The following is a 19,956-nucleotide window of genomic DNA, read 5'->3' as shown; positions in this document are numbered from 1 at the left end:
GAAATAGTAACTCCTCTGTCCGAACCCTATGACCTTTTTAGTTCCTTTCCTTCAATCCCCATCAACCACCAAGTTCAACAGATATCTCACCTCCTAAATATTTTGTAGCTCAGCTCTGTCTCCACTGCTGCCTCGTTAGGCCCTCATCATTTCTCTTTTGACCCATCTATTCTACTGACTTCCTGTGCTCTGTCCTTGAATCTATCCTTCCCATGTCTCAGAGGAATGGAACACATTTCAAGATGTTTAACACCCATCAAATGCTTCCTTATCATCCTTCGGAGGAAGCTTAGACTCTTTGAAAAGGCACAGAGGGTTATACTTTCTGGCTTCATTCTAAGCCCAGTGTTAAATTTACCCCAGATTTACACGTACTATGTGTTTTTTTGCATTTAGGCTTCTTCTTTTTCTTCCTGGCTTATCACTAGGGCTCAGTGTCTACCTTGACTCCATCACTCCCAATGATTTTTTCCCCCTTTTAGATAAGAGGGTAAGAGATGCAGAGGAAAGACATCACAGCATTGCTCCACCACTCATCAAGTTCCTCCCCCCTCCACCCCCACAAGCTCCTATATGGTGGCTAGGCGCTTGAACCTGAGCCCTTATGTATGCTGATGTATGTGCTCTATTGGGTAAGCCATCTCCTCAACCCATAGGCTTTTTTTGTTGTTGTTACTGGGGCTTCACCACTCTGGACTGACTTTTTTCCTTTTTTTTTGAAAGAGAGTGACAGAAGGAGAAAGGCAAAGCAGTTACCCTCTCAGATGAACTATCTTGCCAGTCTCCCTTTAGGGTTTTTCTTCTTCTCTTTTTCCTTCTCCTTCCTCTTCCTCCACCAATTCCTTTCCTTCTCCTACTCCTCCTTCTTCTCCTTTTTTACCAGAGCAGTGCACAGCTCTAATGTACAGTGATGCAGGGAACTAAACCTTGGACTTCAGAGCCTTGAACATGAAAGTCTTGTATAGCTATTGTTCTATCTCCTCCACCCCTATCTTTAGACTTTTGCTTCTAGAAAATGCCCTGTATTTCCACCCCACCATCCACTGACTGTAATTTATTCCTCTTTGAAGGCAAAGTTCAGGGATCATCTCCCTAGAGATTTTTTTTTTTCTAGTACACTGCTCATCTCTGGTTTATGGTGGTACAGGGGATTGAATCTGGGACCTGGAAGGCTCAGGCATAAGAGTCTATTTGCATAACAATTATGCTATCTCCCCCACCCAAGAATTCTTTACCAGTTTTCCTCCCATCTACTCTATTCAGTTGGGGTGGGGTTGCCTCCTCTGAGCTCCCTTGTTCTTTGCATTTTTCTTTTCTTTTGTTCTCTCCTCCTCCTCCTCCTCCTCCTCCTCCTCCTCCTCCTCTTTTTCCTTATTTTTTTTCCACTAGGGTGATTGCTGGGTTATTGACAGTGCCTGCACAAGGAATCCACCACTCCCTGTGACCATTTTTTCTATTTTTATTTATTTTATTTGCTAGGATAGACAAAAGTTGAGAGGGAATGGGGAGGTAATGAGGGAGGGAGGAGGGAGGGAGGGAGAAAGAGAGAGAGAGAGAGAGAGAGAGAGAGAGAGAGATCTGCTGCATTGCTTCACTGCTTGTAAAGCTTCCTCCCTGGTCCTTGTACATGGTGATATGTGCTTTTAACCAGATGCACCACCACCCAGCCTCTCTATCATTGTTTTTGTCACACTCTATCACCAGTGTTTCACTCATTTTTTTAAGTTCCCACTTCCAGTACAGTACTTGGAATATTTCAGATATTCTATTCATGTTTATTAGTGAGTGAATGGGTAAACCAAAAGCTCTTCATGATCTCCCCAGGCTTACTTTTCTGTCTTACTTTCCACCATCACAATTACTCAAGACCACATGTTCTAGCCATACTCAATGACTTAAAGAGTGCCAAGAAATTGCCTTTGACTGAAATGAGTCATTTAGTCTATTTCTCCCCCTTCCGGGGGTCTGCCTATATCTAGTAAGTGACTATAGAGGCATAGACACTGAGAATACTCACTCTACCTCTAAGGGGTAAGTCCCCTTTCAGAGCCCCCCAACCACTGTAATTGACCAAGTATACTCTGTAACTACACTGCAGCCCACCTTTCCCTCTGCTCAATCGTCCTTGCTTCTCTTCCCATAAGTGTTTATCCTAAAGTACCTTCCAATAAATTACTCAAATGATAAATAATAATAATACAAGGAATACGTTTTTTGTTCCTCTGTGTCCTTATATATGCTATTTCTCCTCTCTGAAATACTTCTCCTACCCACTGACTCAGTTCAAACTTCACACGCTTGGCAAGACCATTCCTGCTGCAGGTGTGTGTCTCTCTCTCTCCCTATTCCCCCTCGATTTCCGGCTGTCTCTATCCAATAAATAAAGATAATAAAAAATAAATTTTTTAAAAATTATAAAAAATTTAAGGATTATATCTATTTTATTTTCTCCCCCAGTCAATTACCCAAAGAAGGATTAATGACTTAAAGGATGATAGATCTCTTCGTCTAGTCCTTTTTCTCCTCGTATTTCCTTTCCTTGCAACCATCACAGAGAAATGCTTGATTCTCTCACTGACTGTACAAATACCTCAATAACACTCTACAGCAGCAAAAATATGTAAAAAGAAGTGCTATCCACAGTAAGAGGGCATTACGTATGCTTCACAAACATTGGTTTTATTTAAGAGAATCATACATATGACACTAAAATTTTTGCGGAGTCTAACTTAGTTGGGTGTGATTTGATGCATTTACTATATTTAAAGAAGTGTTTTGCCAACACTAAAGAAAAATCAGGTATCTAGTTCTCATCTGAACTATCTGATCATGTGACAAATGTCATGACATCCTTGATGCCTTTTTAGCAATCATGTTTTACTAATAAGGATGAAAATCTGAAGATGAGATAAAAAGAGCTAAGCCTCTTTCATTTAAAAATGTGTCATAACTATTACTACCAGTAAGATGCTATATCTTCCTTGCATACATATGATTTTATGAGACTTACAAATTATTCTGATGTATCAAATGCAAAATATTATCTAGCAGCCTATAGAACTTTTCATTATTCTTCTCAGGCCAGGGTGGCACAGAGACGATGAAAAGACCTGTATAGTTCTCTGGTGTAGACAACTAGACAAGCTCTGACAGTTAAAAACAACCAGCTCCAGGCCAGCCAAGCCACTTCAGGTCCTGCTAATCTAGACATTAAAAGGCCTGAAGAAACCAATCTTGTGGTAACCAGTTCAGAAACAAGTTGTGGTAACAAGTTAGGCTTGTAACCCACAACCCAATGTCCTCTCAGCAAAGTGCTGTCTCATCTCACCTCAACTCAGCTAAACTTCTCTCTGTTCCCTCCCCACTCCAATCACTAAGCCATCAATCTAAGTCCCTTCCAGGAAAGTAGCCATTCTCCCTCAGGTTAACGGCTAGTCTACTGATGGAGGAAATCTCCAAACTTCCTTCTCATACCGCAGACAATTCACTTTCCCTTGTAAATCACTGAAGAGCACATGGAGCGACAATTCTGTATCTTACACTTTCTTAGATAAAAAATTCATTCTAGATAGTCTGTGCTTCCTTGAAGATTTAGCAACAGGGATAGACTTAAGACAACATGTATAGAGAAATCTGAGACACCCAGACCCTTTACTTAAAGAACACACAGAACTATCAGTCCTGCTGACAGCTGGGGATCACTTCACATCTGAATGTTCTACACCTGCAGATCCAACCACTGCAAAGAAGCAGTTGAATCACCTGACCTCTACATCTGGCCTGGAGCCCTCATGTCTGCACACACATTCCAACTTCCCCTCTAAGTGCCCCTGCACCATGCACTCAGAGGTGACTATTTCAGAGTCTCTGGCTTAGTTATTCCTGCAGGTGTGTTCCCAAATCAACTTGTTCTCTATGGAAAGTTCCTCATCAGAGTTGGGTTTTCTGCATGGAAAAGTTGGGCCTGATTTGTCTGTGTTCTTCTCTTAATTTTTAGGTGAATGGTTGATTATGAAGACTGAAAAAGGCCTAAAAGTCTGTCTTAAATCCTTATCTGGATAATCATTTCCAAAATAAACTGCAGCCAGTCCTTCTTTTTCTTTCAGGGCATAAATAACTCCCTGCTGGCTCTGAGGATGAGCTAGAAGGGTCTTTCTCTAGTAGAAGATGTGACTTGGAGACCACCAACTTCACAGTCACTTTTGGAACTTGCTTGAAGAAACCAAATTCCTTCTTTTTTTAAATTTTTTATTTATAAGATAGAAATACTGACAAGACTATAGGATAAGAGGTATACAATTCCACACAGTTCCCACTGCCAGAGCTCAGTATCCCCCCCCACCCACACACACACAGCATTCCTATTCCTTATCCCTCTGGGAGTATGGACCAAAGATCATTATGGGGTGCAGAAGGTGGAAGGTCTGGCTTCTATAATTGCTTCCTCACTGAACATAGGCATTGGCAGGTCGGTCCATATTCCCAGCCTGTCTCTCTCCTTCCCTAGTGGGGCAGAGATCTGGGGAGAAACCAAATTTCTGAATTCCTCCTCCATTACTACCCAGAGTCACTGGTGGTGGGGGTGGGGGTAAGGCAGGTGCTCTACATTTTAAACTAGCTCCCAAGGTGACCACTCTGCATATAGCCATGCCAGAGTTCAAGTTCATGGTAAAAGTAGCACCCTCCCTGGTGAGCTATCTTGCTGGCTCCATTATTTATCTATCTATCTATCTATCTATCTATCTATCTATCTATCTATTTATTTATTTATTTATTTGTCTCGAGCAGGAAGGACTTCACCACCTCCAAGGCAGAAAAGAGACGGAGGGAAAGATACTCCAGTGCTCAAACTTCTCTCAGTGCATGGGGGCTGGACTGCATTCACAGGCCATGCAGGTGCACAATCTAGGAGAGCTGTCTTGCTAGCCAGAGATTCTCAGACTTTTAATCCAACTGTATTCACAGAGAAAGGAAGCAGAAAGCAGGCCAGAAGAAGTAAACACTCACCCGCTTATAGACATCTTCCTGACTGGCCTCATACTTCTGCTGCATGCGCTCTTCCAGGAAGTAGATGCGCAGCTTGAGGCTGAAGTTCTCCTTCTTCAGGTCATTGAGGTGCTGGGACAGAGTGCGATACCCATTAGACATGGTGGGCAACCCATGGGGAGGAGCATTCCAAGCACCCTCACCCCAGGAAGGTGGCACAGCTACACCGCAGCATCGGCTCAGTGGGCCGGCTGGGGCTCTGCAGGCTAAGGTCTCATGGCCTCCAGGCTGCACTCTTCGGGGTAGGACTGGACTCCCGGCTCTGCATGCCCGAGCTCAGTGCGCTTTCCTTTTTTACATCTCCCTCCCCCACCTCAGATATTTGCGGAATCCCTGACAGAGGAGCATGCTTGGTGAACTCAGACACAAGTGGTGTAACCGGACCCAAGCCAGGACTGGGCTGTCACCTCCCTCTGGAGCCTCCCCAGGCTCAACCAAGGTAGTTAGCAGCTATTCCAAAGAGAGGGGACTGACACTCCTTGCCCTCAGAAGCTTCCAGGAAACCAGGGAGGGTCATAATTCCAGGTGATGACAGAATTATCAGAGAGAGAAGCAACAGAAGGGGGAGGGGCGGAGGAAATGGAGAAGGCGTCGAATGGATTTTTAAGTCTTAAGTGGCTGATTTGCACAATTAAACATAAAAGGTGTGTGAGCTGAAGCTAGAAACAGGTTGTCATAGAGAAAGACACATGTACACAAAATAGCAAGCAAATGTCAAGTACTCCCCTTTCATTGTGTGCAAATCATAAAATAACCAGGGGGGGTCCCTAGTTTCCTTTGATGATGCAGACTGCTCACCTCTAAACTGTCCCTCATCCTGGTCCTCCCAGGACTGTTCAGTCCCCAGACTGTTAAATAAATAGTCTTTGTTATCCTGCACTTCCTCCCATAGAAACCAGAATCCCCCATCCCACCCTCAACACCCCCGCCCTCTCAGCAAAATCTGTTAGGAATTTTATAAAATTCTGTTTACTGGTTACACAAGCTCACAAAAAGGGCAGGGTCCAAAGGAATGGACCCAAGGTATTAAGGAGAAGATGGAAGGGTGGGGGGCGTCAGCCTAGAGCCCAGAGATTTTGGCCAGTCTCTGATTCCTCGCTCTGGCACCTGCCAAATACAGCCAGGCGCTCCTCAACAGATCCTGCTCAGAAAGCAGTTTAAGAGCCTTGAGTGACAGCTGCAACATTAGCAGGAAGTGTTATTTATATCACATCACAGGGGACATTGAAGGTGACTGGGAGACAGTCCTACAGCCCAGATACCAAATACAAGTTTTTGGTTGTGATAACACTAGGTTAAAAAAATAATAATAGTAGTATTAACATTCAAAATCAAGACGATGGAAAATGATTTAATTCAAGTAGACTCACTTCCTTCACAACCCACTCGCTCTTTATTCCAATTCTTTTTCTTGCTAGTAATTCCAGTAGATCATCTTCTCATTGCCTAGCAGGTGGTAGGTTGGACATAATATGGGATAAAAAGACAGTTCCAATTCTCAAAGGACTATATATAGATATGTGTTTGACACTATACTCCTTCAACTCTGTCATTCAATCCTTTTTACATTTTACACTGCAGTCCAGGACAGGGACACACACAAGTTTCACCAAAGAATGTTACCATCTCTATGTGTGATACATTGATATTTTATTATTGCATTTTTCCTTCTGGGAGTGACCCACTGAACTGATTTCACAATCACTGAGTTTCATGCTGCAGTTTGAAAAATGTCGAATTTATGGGAATCCAAGAGAGGCGATTAATTCATATTGGGATGAGAAGAGAAAGCTTCACTAAGTGTTACACTTGCACTTTGCTTTGAAAAACAGAAAATATCAGGGCCAGGCAGTGGGGTCCCATCTGGGTGAGTTCAAATATCATGATGCACAAGGCCCTGAATTCAAGCTCCTAGTCCCCACCTGCAGGGAGGAAGCTTCATAAGCCATGAATGTACCTCTCTTTCTCCCTCCCTTTCTATCTTCTCTCTCCCTCCTGATTTTCCTCTGTCTCTATCTAGTGAAAATTAAAATAACATAAAATAAAAATTTCCAATATTATAAAAAAAACTTAAAAGAAAGAAGAAAAACAGAAACTGCGAATTAAGTGGACACAGGCAGGTATAACTGACCTGAGAATTCTCTCAATTGAATTAACTATAAGCAGGCAACTCATTTCCTACCACCATCTGTTAGCAAATCCAACCCAAATAGTCTTCCTTTTAAAAATCTGCTTAAAATTCATTTAGCTATTTTCATCAAATCTGTACTTTAAGAATACATGAATCTCAGTGAGGCTTACTTAGGGTAAGGAAGAGAAAATCTAAAATAAAACTCAGAAGAAGTTTTTCTAGTCCCGACTCTGTAACTAAATAGCTGTATGACCTTGGGTGCACTTCTCTAGAGGCCTGACTGCCCTCCTTTATAAAACAAAGTGTTTAAAAAACTAGGTGGTTTCTCAGGACCTTTCCTGTTCTAAACTCCTAAAGGAATAGTCGAGTTATTGCCAGCTATATTTTGCACAAGGGGAACCAGGCTGCCAGAATCTGGATCAGCATTAAATCATGCTTTTATTTCTACTTTGAGTCTTTCATCACATAAGATAATTGAATGACAGTATTAAGGAAATAAAACTGCATATGAATGCAGTTCCCTTAATCTAATTTCGATACTTCTTTCTGTACATTAATGCCTATTTCCTCTTATACTCTGTGACCCACTGTTCACCATTTATTTCTCTGCTCTCTGACCCCTTTCATGTGTGTGTGTGTGTGTGGGGGGGGTTGTTTTCTTAAATTGAGTATTTGATAACGATCCTTATCCTTATAAGTTTTGGGGTTTTTTTTTACCCTTCATCACACTCTTTCCCTTAGCAGACTTTTTTAAATCTATTTTCAGAGATACAATGCTACTCTTTGTTTTCAAACAAGCCCAAACTTCCTAGATGTGGCCAAAGAAATAGCCTTCTACATTCAGCAATTTGCTAGGCATTAATAATGCAATACAAATGGTCCATTCCCACAACCAACCTCACCGCAAAACCTTTGACATCAGTTTTTATTGTATCAGTTAGCATTCAATCCAGTCATCTTCTCTCTGGATTATAGCTAAAACAATCTTTTAAAAAACATAAATCTTATACTGTCATCTTCCTGGTTTAAAACCTTTGACAAGTATCTCATCATTTTAGAATAAAAGGAAAACTCCTTCATATCACCTGAAGACACACTGCCTCTTTTTTAAAGTTGTGGTTTAACTCAAGTCAAGCCCTCCCTGCTAACCTACAGTCTGGAAAAATTCTTCCACATGAAAGCAAATGTTAGGGGTCAGGCGGTGGCACAGCTGGTAGATCACACATTTTAACATACACAAGAACCCAGGTTGAAGCCTCCATTCCCCACCTGTAGGAGGAAGCTGCAGGAGCTACATGAAACAGTGTAGCTGTACATGAACAGATCTCTCCCTCTCTTACAGCCATATCAGTAACTGCCATTCCATGTGCAGTCACAGCCTACTTACCACCCTCTCATCCAGACTTGAGTGCTTTGAGGACCAACAAGGCAACATTTTTGGTGTGTGTGTTCTCACTGCGTAGCATTTAGGAAACACTCATTAAATGCTTTCAAATCAGAGCCAGGCAGTGGCACACCTGGTAGAGCATAGATATTATCATGCTCAAGGATGGCCTCACTCATAGACAGAAACTGGAAAATACCAACATGACACCAACCCTGGGCAGACAACCTCACCAATATGTCCTGGAACCCCACGTCCCCAGAGCCCTACCTTACTAGGGGAAGACTGAAATAGGCTGGGGGTATGTCAGTGCCCATGTCAAGTGGAGAAGCAACTACAGAAGCCAGACCTCTGACCTTCTGCGCCCCACAGAAATCTTTGGTCCATAATTCTAAAGGGATAAAGAATAGGGAACCTTCCAGTGGAGGAGATGGGATATGGCACACCAGTGATGGGAACTGTATGAATTGTACCTCACTTATCCCACAATTTTGTAGATCATTATTAAATCACTAGTAATAATATTAAGAAGTTGAAATGTAAGAAAACACAAAGCAGAACTTGGACTGGGTTTAGTGTATTGCACCAAAGTAAAAGACTCTGGGGTGGGGGGAGGGTTCAGGTCCTGGAACATGATGGCAGAGGAGGACCTAGTGGGGGTTGAATTGTTATGGGGAAAACTGAGAAATGCTACACATGTACAAACTACTGTATTTTACTGTTGACTGTAAACCATTAATCCCCCAATAAAGAAAAAATAATTATAAAAAGGAACCCAGTTAGTTCTAGTTCCAGCTCCCATCCGCAGAGGAGAAGCTTCACAAAAACTCAAGAAGTGCTACAAGTCTCCTTCTCTCTTCTCTCTCGCCTTCTGTGCCTCTCTCTGGCTCTATCAGGAGAAAAAGAAAGAAAGGAAGGAAGGAAGGAAGGAAGGAAGGAAGGAAGGAAGGAAGGAAGGAAGGAAGGAAGGAAGGAAACTAAAAAAGAGGGGGGCCGGACGGTAGCGCAGCATGTTAAGGGCACGTGGTGCAAAGCACAAAGACCAGCGTAAGGATCTGGACTCAAGCCCCCAGCTCCCCATCTGCAGGGGAGTTGATTCGTAAGCAGTGAAGTAGGTCTGCAGGTGTCTTTCTCTCCCCTCTCTGTCTCTCCCCCTCCATTTCTCTCTGTCCTATCCAACAATGACGACATCAATACAACAACAATAACAGCAACAATAAAACAACAAGGGCAACAAAAGGGAAAATAAATAAATAAATATTTTAAAAAAGAAAATGAAAAAGAGGAAAAATAGCCACTGGGAATGGTGAATTGATTCATTATGCAGGTATCAAGTACCAATAATAAACCTGGTGGGAAAAAAGTTTTAAAATTAATGAACAGATAAGCAGTCCACACATAATCCTACTTTTTGCTTATTTGGTTTTGCTTTGTTAAACATGACCAGTTTGTATGAATGATCCTTATAATTTTTCAGTAATGTAGAAAGGTTTGTTTTAATAAAACTACATTTGCTAGAAGTTAGTATTAAAAAAATGATGCTTTGCTTACTTGGATCTGTAAATCTGTCTGCTCCTCTTGGCCATTTTCCTGAGCTCCAGTCTGTATCTAACTTCTCAGTGGGAAGTCCCACCTCCATACAGACATCTCATAGCTATGGCAGCTAGACTTGACCTGATCTTTCCCTGCACACATGTTCTGTCTCATCAGACCCCATTTCAGTTTATAACAACCCAACATTTGCAGTTGTTTGGCCCAAAACCTTTGATCTATTATTGTCTCTTCTTTCTCATGCATATCATCTCTCCTGACTGAAGATATTTCTGCCATCCATCTGTCCATCCATCCATCCACCCATCCACCCATCCACCCATCCATCCATCCATCCATCCATCCATCCATCCATCCATCCATCCATCCATCCATTATCCATCCATCCACCTATCTCCCATCTATCTAATCTAACACTACACTCTGTCTCAAAATACCATCATTTCTCCCCTCAGTTATTGGAATAGCCCCTTAAACTAGTTTCCTTGACCCCACCTTTGCTCCCCCACAGTTCATTCTAAGCACTAGAGTATAGTGTAACCCTTCATTTTTATAAGAAAATTTGTCAGATTATGCCTCTGCTGGAAACCCCCACTCACTTCCCATCTGGTTTATGATAAGACACTAAGTCACTTCACAAACTCATAGAGCCAAATGCCTCGTGTGATCTGAAGTCCTACTCCTTTCTTTATCTGGGCTTTTCCCCTTCTAACTTCCTTTACATGTTCTGTTCCACTTACACAATTTCTTTTTCACAGCTTCTCAAACACAGCAAGCACCTTTCCTCAGGGTTCTTGAGCCTTCTGCATGTTTGCTTTCTCTACAGAGCTGCACGACACCCTTTCTTGTTTTCTTCTTCTTCTTCTTTTTTTAAATATTTATTCTTTTTTCTGCCCTTGTTGTAGTCATTATTGTTGTTGTCGTTGTTGGATAGGACAGACAGAAATGGAGAGAGGAGGGGAAGACAGAGAGGAGGAGAGAAAGACACCTGCAGACCTGCTTCACCCCCTTGCTGTGAAGCGACTCCCCTGCAGGTGGGGAGCCGGGGGCTTGAACTGAGATCCTTCTGCTGGTCCTTGCGCTTTGCACCACCTGCACTTAACCTGCTGCGCTACAGCTCGACTCTCTGTTTTCTTCTTTAATGCACTGTCGTGCTCTCCATGAGGTGATCACCTTGTTTGAAACTCTGACTCATTCTATGCCTCATCCCAATACTCAACACCTCCCTTCATTTTTTTTTTCATAGAATCATAACTTTCTAGGAAATTGTAATTACTTACTGATTTTTGTTTCCTTTCTGTCTCTGTTCATAAGCATGTAAATGCCACAAGAGAACAAGAACTTTTTTTTTTCCCCAGTTTTGATTACTGATATATCATCAGAATGATACTGGGTACACAGCAGTTACCCACTAAAAATTTGGGGGTTTTGTTTATTTATTTTTATAGGCTTCATATATGCATGATTTCATTGCTCCTGGGTCAACTTTTTTCATCCAGATAGAGACACATACACACCATGGCACCAGAGCTTTCCCTGGTGCTGTGGAACTCCCAAGTGGTACTAGGGTTCAAATCTGGGTCCCACACATAGCTCTTTGATGCTATCAAATAATTATTTGTTGTTTGTCTGTTTACCAGAGCACTACTCAGCTCTGGTTTATGATGAAGCTGGAGATGAAACAGGGACCTTTAGAGCCTCAGGTATGAAAGTCCTTTTGCATAATCACTATAGTATCTTCCCAGTCCTAATTCTCTGTTGAAAACAGAATAGATGAATAACCTGTAGGCTTTGACTTCACTGTATTTAATATTAATAGGATTTAGCCTGTATACAACTTTACACAAATAGTTTAGGATGGAGAACATATCTACATTTCTTTTTATAAAAAGTTTCTTTATAGTAAAACTAATTATTCACACATTGTTTTTTCATAAGGGACTAGACCTTCCTGGTTTCCCATATATATAACATAAGATTTGGGCCAATGTTTTTTGTTTGTTCATTTTAAACATTTTTGTTGAATTAATGTAGGTCATAACATTACATTGGTTTCAGATGTATTCTATTACAAATGAACTTTTCTGATACACTAATTTTATTTTTCTCTTTAATGGGGGATTAATGGTTTACAGTCAATACTAAGATACAATAGTTTGATTGCATTTAACATCGACTATAAACCATTAATCCCCCAATAAAGAAAACTTTTTAAAAAGGGGATAAATTTTTTTTTAAAAGATACCATAGTTTGTACATGTATAACATTTCTCAGTTTTCCACATAACAATTCAAACCCCTCTAAGTCCTCTTCTGCCATCATGTTCCAGGACCTGAACCCCACCCCCCACCCTAGTGTCTTCTACTTTGGTACAATACATGCTATACTAATTTTCATATACAATACAGAGCCTGAATTTTGCATAAGAGTTCTGAACTAATGAGGAATCACATGTGACAAATTATGGCCAAACTATCCCATCATCTGGGGCTTTAGTCAGGGAATCCTTGGATTCCCACAAAGATATGATGGGCCTAGACCTCTAATAGATCCTTCTCTCCATCATCATTGGTTACTTCCATCAGGAACCTAACCACAAGCCCTCTTGTGGGCCTCTACAGGACCTTGCTTGCCCTCACTATAGAGCAAACTGACCCACTCTTTGAAGGGAGGCTGGGTCAACCTACTATGCCACTTGAGGAAGACTAGTCCTGAAATGAGCACAGCCTAGAATCTTCCTAGCTATGACTATGGACTGACAGGGACTCAGAGCTTACACAGGCTCCTGTGCTAAATATGAATAGACATGGGCCCTAGGTCAGATCTATGGGGTTAACTGTTAATGGTATTTATATACTTTTCTCATTTTGGGGAGCCACTCTCTCCCCTAAGCCAGCTTTCTAGTGCTATTCTCAACTCTGACACCATCTTCCCAAACAATACTTCTAGCCCACATGCATGTTAGCTATTGGGCTCAGACAAAAATTATTAAAGTCATGGGCCACATGAGACACACCTAAAATAGACTTCCTGGCTTCTTCCCACATGAAGACCCCTAGTTTCATCTGCTCTGTTCCTACCTTTGGGTTCCTGTTTATTAAGTTATTTTCCCTGCTTTATATCTTACCGCCTTTCAGCCACCAATTTGCAGAGGCTACCAAAACTACAAACTGACTTCCCTGGAACCCCACCTCTCCAGAGCCCTACCCTACCAGGGAAAGACAGAAACAGGCTGGGGGTATGGATCGACCTGTGAATGTCCATGTTGAGCAGAGAAGCAATTACAGAAGCCAGACCTTTCACCTTCTGCACCCCATAAAGAATTTTGGTCCATACTCTCAGAGAGGAATAAAGAATAAGAAAGCTTCCCATGAAAGGGATGGGACCACAGAACCCTGCTGGTGGGAACTGTATAGAATTGCATCCCTGTTATCTTACGGTCTTGTTTATCATTATTAAAACGCTAATAATTTTTTTTTAATTATGGCCAGAGATAATAAGAACTTTACAAAGAGAAAAAGCTGTAAGAATTAGAAAAGAGGAGCTGAGGGGCGGGGAGTCAGGTGGCAGCGCAGCAGGTTAAGCGCATGTGGCACAAAGCTCAAGGACCTGCCTAAGGATCCCAATTCAAGCCCCAGGCTCCCCACCTATGGGGGAAGGGGGTCACTTCACAAGCAGTGAAGCAGGTCTGCAGGTGTCTGTCTTTCTCTTCCCCTCTCTGTCTTCCCCTCCTCTCTCCATTTCTCTCTGTCCTATCTGGCAACACTAACAGTGATAACAGTAACAACAAATGCAACAAAATGGAAGAAATGGCCTCCAGGAATAGTGGATTTGTAGTACAAGCACGGAGCCCCAGCAATAACCCAGGAAAATAAATAAATAATTAATTAATTTTAAAAAAAAAGGAGAGAGAAGCTGGTAGAGAAGTTTCCTCAGAGAACTGGCAGTTTGGTTCTCTCTAAAGTTTTTGTGTTTTTTTTTAACCAGAGCCCTACTCAGCTCTGGCTTATGGTGGTTCAGGGCATTGAACCTGGGGCTTTGGAGCCTCAGGCATGAGAGTCTCTTTGCATTATGCTATCTACCCCCACCCCTCTCTAAAGTTTGACCCAAGTTCAGCTGGACTGGTAGAAGAATACAAGGTATTCTGGGCATGTAGAGAGCATTAGCGATGGTGCAGAGGGCCCGGGCGCATACTGGCTAGTGCAGGGGAAACACAGATGATGGAACCTGAAGCAGTGCTTTAGGGAGCTCTTGAAAGTCAGAGTGAGCAGCCTGCATTTGTTCCTTAGCAGATCAGGATCTAAGTTTGGTTAAAGGCAATGGGGAAAGGCCAGGAACTGCTCACTAGTGAGGCTGCTTTACTTATTGCTTATTTTCTCTTCTTTTTTTTCCATTAGTGATTTAACCAAGTTTTACAAAATTACAAGGTTTTAGGGGTATAATTTCATAGCCATCCATGGTGATTGTAAGTCACCACACCTTCCATCAAAGTCCTTACATTTTGTTTCTATTGCCATTTTTTGTAGTTTACACACACACACACACACACACACACACACACACACACACACTACATAGTTCACAAACCCTATGAAATCAGGAGCTCCTGAGCTCAAGTTCAGTCCTGTGTTTTAATAAAATCTGTATTGCTCAGAAATAAGCACTGCAGTTTCTTTAGCAAGGAACAGTGCTTTTATCTTTGTTCTTACACACACACACACACACACACACACACACACACACACACACTACATAGTTCACAAACCCTATGAAATCAGGAGCTCCTGAGCTCAAGTTCAGTCCTGTGTTTTAATAAAATCTGTATTGCTCAGAAATAAGCACTGCAGTTTCTTTAGCAAGGAACAGTGCTTTTATCTTTGTTCTTACACACACACACACACACACACACACACACACTACATAGTTCACAAACCCTATGAAATCAGGAGCTCCTGAGCTCAAGTTCAGTCCTGTGTTTTAATAAAATCTGTATTGCTCAGAAATAAGCACTGCAGTTTCTTTAGCAAGGAACAGTGCTTTTATCTTTGTTCTTACACACACACACACACACACACACACACACACACACACACCTCTGTTTTTTACACAGTACATTAAAAAATCCAGCCCTTCTTGCAAAATGCTTTTCCAAACATGAATGACTGTCCTCAGTTCTCTCCTTAATTTCTTCTTCCCACTGCTTCTTAATGTATTAGCCCAGGCTGGAAGTCAGACTTTAATGAGGAATCAATGCCAACAATAGTAGGAGGATAACAACCCAGCTGTTGTGTGTCATGCCCCATTAACACGCCAACTGTCAGGGTAGCCTTTAAAAAGAACCTCAGTTTCACATTTGCTTAATCAGATCCAGATCTCCCAGATAATACTTATAACAGAGATATTTTAAAACATATATTTTACTAGTCTCTCCTAAAAATGAAGTTCCACTTCACTGAAAATGATTAATGATCTTAATTGACCTGTTCTTTTCAAATCCAGTAAAACTAATTCAACTTAGATACTAAGCTCTGTGATTATTGATATTTTTCTATTTCACCAAAATAAAATATTCTTAATATGGGAGACAAAAGAGTAATCATTTTTTATTTAAATTTTTTTCCTCTGTTGCTTTATCAGGGCTTCATGTCTGTTCCCAGTGGGCTTTTTTCTCACCTGTCAGTCATTCCCTACCTCCCACCTCACTCCTTACACATGAGATTGTACTGTTCCTGGCAGAATTTTTTTTTAATCCAGAGAAAGAGAACAGAAGCTCCAAAGCACTGCTCACCATTTGAGAAGCCTCACTTTTGCATGGTTCTCCCATATGGTGCCTTGGGGATCAAACCAGAGTCCTTGCACATGATAAAGTGTTCACTCTACCATGTGAGCTATCCCCTGGCTTCAAGAACAGTATTTTAAGCAATACTAATTACTAGTTTGTTTGTAATACTAGTATAGTTTGACTTATTCTGTCACCAGGAAAAGTGAAAGGATGTCGGAATACACAGGTTTAACTCCTGGACATTTTGAGCTACTTGAATTTGAATTACAAAACTAACTGGATATAATTACACCATTTTCTCAACAATCAGTTGCCTACAAGAATTTCCCATTTGCACAGAGAACCATGTGTATTCTTTCATTTTATCTTCACTGAAGTCTGTGAAGCAAGCACATACGGTATCTTTATCCTCTTGTTGTCTAGAAAAGTGAAATACACTGACTTGCTCATCTACAAAGTGGAGGAACACAGATTAGAGGTCCCAATAGTCTAACCCATACTGAATACGTGTCAGAGCCTTAATCATCACACTAGGTGGCCTCTGTGGTCCTGGAGTTCCCAGTAATTAATTAGGTACTTTCACGTCTACTCAGAGTAGGGCCATGCATCTTTTCAAAAGACTTTCTTTTAAAAATATTTTATTTACTTATTTATTTCTTTTGGGTAGAGACAGAGAGAAATTGAGCGGGAAGGGGAAGAGAGAGATAAAGAGATGCCTGCAGCACTGTTTAAACACTTGTGAAGCTTCCCCTCTGCAGGCAGGGGGCTTGAACAGTCCTTGTGTACTGTGATGTACTGATTCACTGGATGTACTACCTCCCAGCCTCCAAAAGATTTTCTTTACTGGGGGCTGGTAGATAGAACGACCCAACAGAGTGCACACTTGACCATGCACACCCATGTCTGAGTCCTGGCCAGCACACAGGAAAGCCATCCAAAGGGGAAACTTCACAAACAGTGGAGAGTGGATCAGTGTTGTAGTATCTCTCCTTTTCTCTCTCTTCCTTTCTCTCTCTCTCTCTAAAAAAATCATCAGAAGCAGTGGAAATATGCAGGCACAAAGCCCCATATAAAACCCTGATAGGGAAAAACATATTCTTCACTACAAATAAATCTCATCACAACTCTGCAGAAGCTGATTAGTTTAACCTATAAAATATTGTTTCCTCAGTTTTCAAGATGAATACACAAATACTGGTTCTCCTTCAGTTAAAGAGAGTTACCATATGTCCCAGTGATTTTACTCTTAGTTATTCATCAAAGAAATTTGAAAGCAAAAGTTCACACACAAAATCTTGTGTAGGAATGTTCATAAGAATGCTCATAACATTGGTGTATTGGACCAAAAGTAGAAGACTCTGGGATAGGAGCGGGGGAGAGTTCAGGTCCTGGAAAAGGATGGCAGAGGACATAGTGGGGATTGTATTGTTGTGTGGAAAACTAAGAAATGTTATGCATGTACAAACTATTGTATTATTGTCAACTGTAAAACACTAATCCCCTAAGAAGGAAATACAGAAAAAAGCAAATTAACAATAGTCCATAAGCAGAAACAGTCCCAAGTCTCCATCAATTGGTGGATGGATATATTGAATTTAGTATATTTATCAAATGGAGTATTAATTTTAAAATGAGAAGAATTATAAATAAATATTACAACATGCATGGACTTTGAAAATATTGCTTTAATGTGAAAGAAGAAAGACACAAAAAGTCACTCATATGATTCCATTTATATAAGATACTCCGAATAGGTAAATCCATAGAGAGAAAAAAAGGTATTTACTAAGGTCTGGAAATAGGGAAAACATTAAGTGACTACTTATGGCTGTGACTTTTGGGTGTGGTGATAAACATATTCTGGAGCTAGATAATAGTAGTTGCTATACAACACAGTAAATAAATTAAATTTATGGAATGGCATACTTTAAAGGGATGGATTTTATAGTAATTATCATTCTTCACTGAAACTATTATTTTAAAAAAAGAAACCCAAGCAGGGAGAAGTAATTTTTTAGTGTTTTGCTTTTTACAAAGGATTTCTTTTACTATAAAGATTCAGTTAAAGTTTCACTCAATTCAGCTAAAATGATAATGGTTTAGCAACCCAGAAGGTGGTGCAGTGGATTAAGTGTTGGACTCTCAAACATGAGGTCCCAAGTTCAGATCCTGGCATTACATATGCCAGAGTGATGCTCTGATTTTTTCCCCCTCTTTCTTCCCCTCTTTCACATAATAAATAAATTAATTAATTAAAAACCTAAAAAATACATATTTTAGAAGTGATTATTTTTAATGTTTTGTATACTAATCCAACATAGATTATGGGGTCCTAACATAAAGTCCAGATGAAGTATATGTTAAGTGGTCAGTCCCTGATACTGGAACTTCATGGATTACTGTGTTCCTTTTAATCAAGCTAAACTTATGTTACTATCCTTAGATAAAACAGAAGGAAAGTGCTTGATCTGCTCTACCTTTTGCAACCTGAAAGTGCTCATTTGGCTATCCTAAGGAACATGTGTAAGTTTGTAAACCATCCTAACAGGGAAACTCTCAACCAACTAAATCAGTTTGGTCTTTCACTCACTGATTTTTCATATATTCACAGTGTTCCAGAAACCAACTGCTGATGCCTACTGCAAAGAGCAAACCAAGCATTCCACAAAGACCTTTTTCATTTATATTGCACAATAAACAAATGTTTCATTTTATATCCTATTTCTGAAATTTCAACATAATTTCTGAAGTTGCAGAGTCTTCAACTGCTGAAATACTAATATCACTGTATTTTCTCCACTAAAACTCAGAAACATTGACACTGTGCTCTGTAAAGTCTTGTCTTGAAATAACAACAACAAAATTAAATGAAAATAAATGTCTCCAGAAACAAGACTTTAAATGTCTATGTGCCATTCTGTTATGTAGTTGCATTTTAACCTTTCTCTTAGTTTGTAATCAAGTTGTTTTTGCTTCTCTTCAATTGTAATTTCACAGTAAATGTTCTTACACATAAAAAAGAGAAATAACTAGTCATCATGATGACAAGACAGCTAACAACAGAGGTCTCTTCTCAGGTCAATAAATAAATCCTATCTTGGGAAGCACCATCATCTGCTGACTTCCCCACCACAGCTACACACACCCACTACTCTCAACCCTGGAATAACAAGGTTGTCGTCATCATCACATTAGAGCACTGTGAACTATATAAAAATCAAAACAAAACAAGTTAACAGCTTCCCTGGTCACCAAAAATAATTGGACTGGCTAGAAATAGTGCGAACAGAGACGATTAAGTAAGCTACAAACCAAAGTGACTGCCGAGTGCACAGATGCAGGGACTTCTCAAGGGCACCCAGGCTCCAAGCTCTGTCAGTCTTCAACAAGACTTGATGTTTGTCTACAACTGGTTCGATCCAGAGAGTTTACTTGCCCAGCTTCTAGTATCTGGGGGAGGAGGGCATATCAGTTTATGGCCTCATCTATTTTTTTCAACTGTCAATAATCCTTCATCATTCTCTAGGAAAGATGGTAATTTCAAAGGCGTAATTGAGGCTTTTTCTGGGGATAGCAGATAGGTCTTAACAGTGATGCCATAATTTATTTAGTTAGTTATTTAGTTATTTAGCTATGTATTTTTACCATAGTACTATACTACTCAGCTTGGGCTTATAGTGGTATGAGGAATTGAACCTGGGCCTTTGGAGCCTCAAGCATGAACGTTGTCTATACCACCATTATGCTCTCTTTCCCAACACCATATCTGTAATATTGTTGATCAGGGTGCAGGGTTTGAAGGAGGGAATAAAAGCCAATTTAGCTCTCTATCAATATCCTAGCACTCCTGGGTTTGGAAGGAATGACTTGCTGTGCACATGACCAGGGATGGAAACTCGGGGTGGGGAGTTGTAGAGTTGTGATGTCTCTCCCTCTCTCTCTCTTTCACTGTCAAAGGAAAAAGTCAGTCCAAGAGTCATGAAAGTGCATATGTGAGGCCCCAAACCCTCTATGTTCCTCCCCCACAAAAACAAACCAACAAAAACTCAGTGCTCCAGTCA

At 40.8% G+C, this 19,956-nt stretch overlaps 1 protein-coding gene across 8 annotated transcripts in view; it reads right to left on the bottom strand.

Annotated features, from left to right (window-relative positions):
• The window catches only part of PDE4DIP (phosphodiesterase 4D interacting protein), a 245,515-nt gene that overhangs the window by 140,254 nt on the left and 85,305 nt on the right, over window positions 1-19,956 (bottom strand). For 6 of the 8 annotated variants that reach the window (XM_060201987.1, XM_060201988.1, XM_060201991.1 and 3 more), the window contains exon 4: window positions 5,008-5,118. In XM_060201987.1, coding sequence (XP_060057970.1) covers window positions 5,008-5,118 — 111 coding nt within the window. Of the gene's footprint in view, window positions 1-5,007; window positions 5,328-19,956 lie in introns of those variants that run through there. The other 2 variants (XM_060201989.1, XM_060201990.1) reach the window with 1 other exon arrangement.

The sequence above is a fragment of the Erinaceus europaeus genome, chromosome 11 (genome assembly GCF_950295315.1).
Source record: "Erinaceus europaeus chromosome 11, mEriEur2.1, whole genome shotgun sequence".
NCBI classification, from domain to species: Eukaryota; Metazoa; Chordata; class Mammalia; order Eulipotyphla; family Erinaceidae; genus Erinaceus; species Erinaceus europaeus.
Note: the sequence above shows the minus strand (reverse complement) of the source record. Positions and strands in the feature narration are given on the sequence as shown.